Source organism: Phytophthora infestans, genomic scaffold (assembly GCF_000142945.1).
Source record: "Phytophthora infestans T30-4 supercont1.2725 genomic scaffold, whole genome shotgun sequence".
Lineage (NCBI taxonomy): Eukaryota > Oomycota > Peronosporomycetes > Peronosporales > Peronosporaceae > Phytophthora > Phytophthora infestans.
This window is the reverse complement of record NW_003305944.1, coordinates 1-2,809: the sequence shown is the minus strand read 5'-3', so window position 1 is coordinate 2,809 and position 2,809 is coordinate 1. Positions and strand designations below refer to the sequence as shown.

Here is a 2,809-nt window from a genome sequence, read left to right as displayed (position 1 = left end):
CAATCGCAAAAGCCACTAACTCCGTAGCTTGCTGCAAGTGATCCATGCGATGTGAGCTCAGCCTTGTGAGCATGGCACTCTGCAAGTAACCCGGTGCGGACTTACACAAACACTGTATCACGTGTAGATCCGAACACCCCGACCTTTCAGCTACGTACGTCAAGTACTGAAAGTGCTCCGCCCACGTCCTTTCGCGCAGTTTCTCTGCCGTCATCAACTGCAATCCCTTGGATGCAGTGATCGTCGTCATGTACGGTACTAACATTCTATTCATCACATGTTCCAGTGTCGGCGACTCCGCCGTCCAGAGTGCAAGCATCCCTCTCCCCCTCCCCAAAAAAAACCCCGGGGAAAACCTCTCCCTCTGGGCGGTTCAAGGGAAAGGGAGGTGGAATTTCCCCGAACATCCACCACGCCTCATCTGTTGAAATGGCAACCCGTCCTGTCAAGAATCGCCATTCCCCAGTTCTGTAATATCGCAACCAGTCCAGAATACACCTCCTTGCCCGCGAAATTCGCCGCAAGACCGGCCATCCAGTCGCGTGTTTTCGGCACCTGAGTCCTAAGTTTGGTGGCGGCACAAACTGCTCTGCCATGGTGCGGCCATCCGCTGTTGCATACTCGTCGCGTTCTCCGTCGGTGGCGTCGGCATCTCTGGAGCTGGCGTCGTCTGCGTCGGCGTCCTCATCGACGCATCGAGAGATCCTACTCTCATCCGCCGTGCTCGAGCCTTGATGAAATCAGTAAACGCGCTCGACTCTCCGTACTTGTGTTCGAAGGATGGCGTGTCCGTGCGGTGCTGCAGCTGCTTTTGAAGCTCCGCTTGGTCAGCCATAAACTTGGCCTGTTGTTTGGCCATGCCTTCAATGAGACCTTCAAGCTTATCTAGCCGCTCAGAACTTGCGCTAGAGTTCCGGCTTCCCCTTCCTGGAGCATCGGACGCACCTGACTCAGAGTGCGTCCCCTCGAACAACTCAAACGGGTCTGCTGCCACGTTCAGCCCGTGGACATCAGTCTCTTGGACATCGCGCGGGTTTTGTTGTTGTGAGGTGCCGTCGGAACCCGTTGGGCTCATAACCTGTTGGTCGCTTGTGATCGGCGTGGTAGATTGAAGACTGATTGAATTTAGTTGTTATGTAAAATGCATTCTCTCCTTCGAGAGGTTTCCTAACTGCTCATCCTGTTCACCTTCTCTGCTGACGCTCACCTTCTCATGAATGACGAGATCTTCACCATCTCATCCGCGTGCGTGACTCCTCAGCATCTCTTGGTCTCATGTAGATCTTTTGTGAGTTCCGACATACACTGCGAAGGCGTTGTACACCATTTGCATGCGGGTGAACATGTCGTCCGGGTAGCATTTGGGGGCGGCCACATCGGCCACAGAGCACCCTACACAAGGCGCAGCCATGCCCACAGACACGTAGATTCCTGCTTGTGAACACGCGCACATGAACTTGTCGTGTGACACACTGGGGTCGACCGAGTACAGACGAATCGTGTTCACTCCGAGGTCTTGCATGACCTCGAGATGAGGTTTCCACACGTCTTCGTGCTCGTCAGCAGCCCAGTCGTAGCTAGCGACGTCTGCCATTTCGCCACTGTTGGGTCGGGGGTAGTAGGCCATCCCTTTGCTGCGAAATTCGAGACCAGTCCGAGTCGAAGAGCTTGTTACCTTTGGAAACGATGGGAGCGAGCCATGCTGACGTGAGAGGTAGCGAGGCCAAGACAACAGGAAGCAGTCGATGCAACATCATTGTGGAGGTTCCTGGATAGTGAAACTTTGCCAATCAAATAAACTGAGTTTTGTTCGACAGAAGATCGCGATGGCTACAAATCAGGAATGATCCGTTATGACAGGTTTGCTGTTCGAGCCATTCCGACTATTCAAAGCTGAGAGAATTTTTTGCTTTAAGCTCCTTACAAAAATATTATGTTCGAAACAGGGCGGCTCTAGATAACCTTTGCCCAGGTTTATTAAGATGAACGTGTCACTTTGTGCTGCAAGTAATGATTATTCACTGTCACTTGAAGTACACGTACACTTCACCAGCTCCGAATCGACAAATGTGATACAATGTAGTGACGACAGCCTTAACCCATTCATTTCGCTTCCAGTTTAGTACAGAGTACCGTAAAATTCTCTAAGGGGCTCGCTGCCGACATGCTGAAGACTTGCACCAGACTTTATGTTGTTGCATTACCGACGGTAATTTACCGTGACAACGTCGGTTGCGCTGTTGGAGAGGCTGTGTTAAGATGTGCTTCAGTCTTTTCCATGGCATTAGAACTTCCAACGTGAAAAATCCCCACGAAGACGGCCGGTTTGCTGACGAATGCACTACAAAAATTCCAACAAGATAAAAACTAATGCTGCTTATATTTTCGTTGCAACGGTGCACACTGTGCAAGTCTATCTGTGTTTAATGAGGCTGTCCTTCGTCTGCATCCTATCTGTGATGAGCTTAGAATGAGACGAACGAGCGCAGTTCGTCGGGTAGGCACACAGTATCGTTGCCCAGCTTAGAGACGTAGGCCTCGAGAGCCCGAGTCGACGCGTTCGGCTTCAGCCTCGCTGACCTTCACAGTGGCGTTCACACCTTCAATCACAGCGAAACTCGGGTCGTGTATAGGTAATTGCTTGAGGGCCATGAACGAACTTCGTCAGGTGTCTTTTGACGTCCTCTTGTGTTGGGTCGGGTGAGTTCAGCCCGTTCTAGACTTTGAACCCCGCGCCCACCCTCCATTTAACCGGTGGCACGTGGTACTTTATACGTTGAAACCCCAAACGGGATAGAACTGTAAAAAA

The 2,809-nt window shown here is 51.5% G+C and overlaps 1 protein-coding gene across 1 annotated transcript; it reads right to left on the bottom strand.

The window, feature by feature from the left end:
- Nucleotides 1-158: 158 nt before the first annotated feature.
- On the bottom strand, nucleotides 159-1,594 carry PITG_22383 (glycoside hydrolase, putative; the record flags this gene model as incomplete). The annotated part of the gene is made up of 4 exons (XM_002909799.1): nucleotides 159-204; nucleotides 556-705; nucleotides 768-1,115; nucleotides 1,305-1,594. Coding segments are annotated over 4 exons (834 nt in total), but the record flags the coding sequence as incomplete, so codon positions are not given.
- Nucleotides 1,595-2,809: the final 1,215 nt, after the last annotated feature.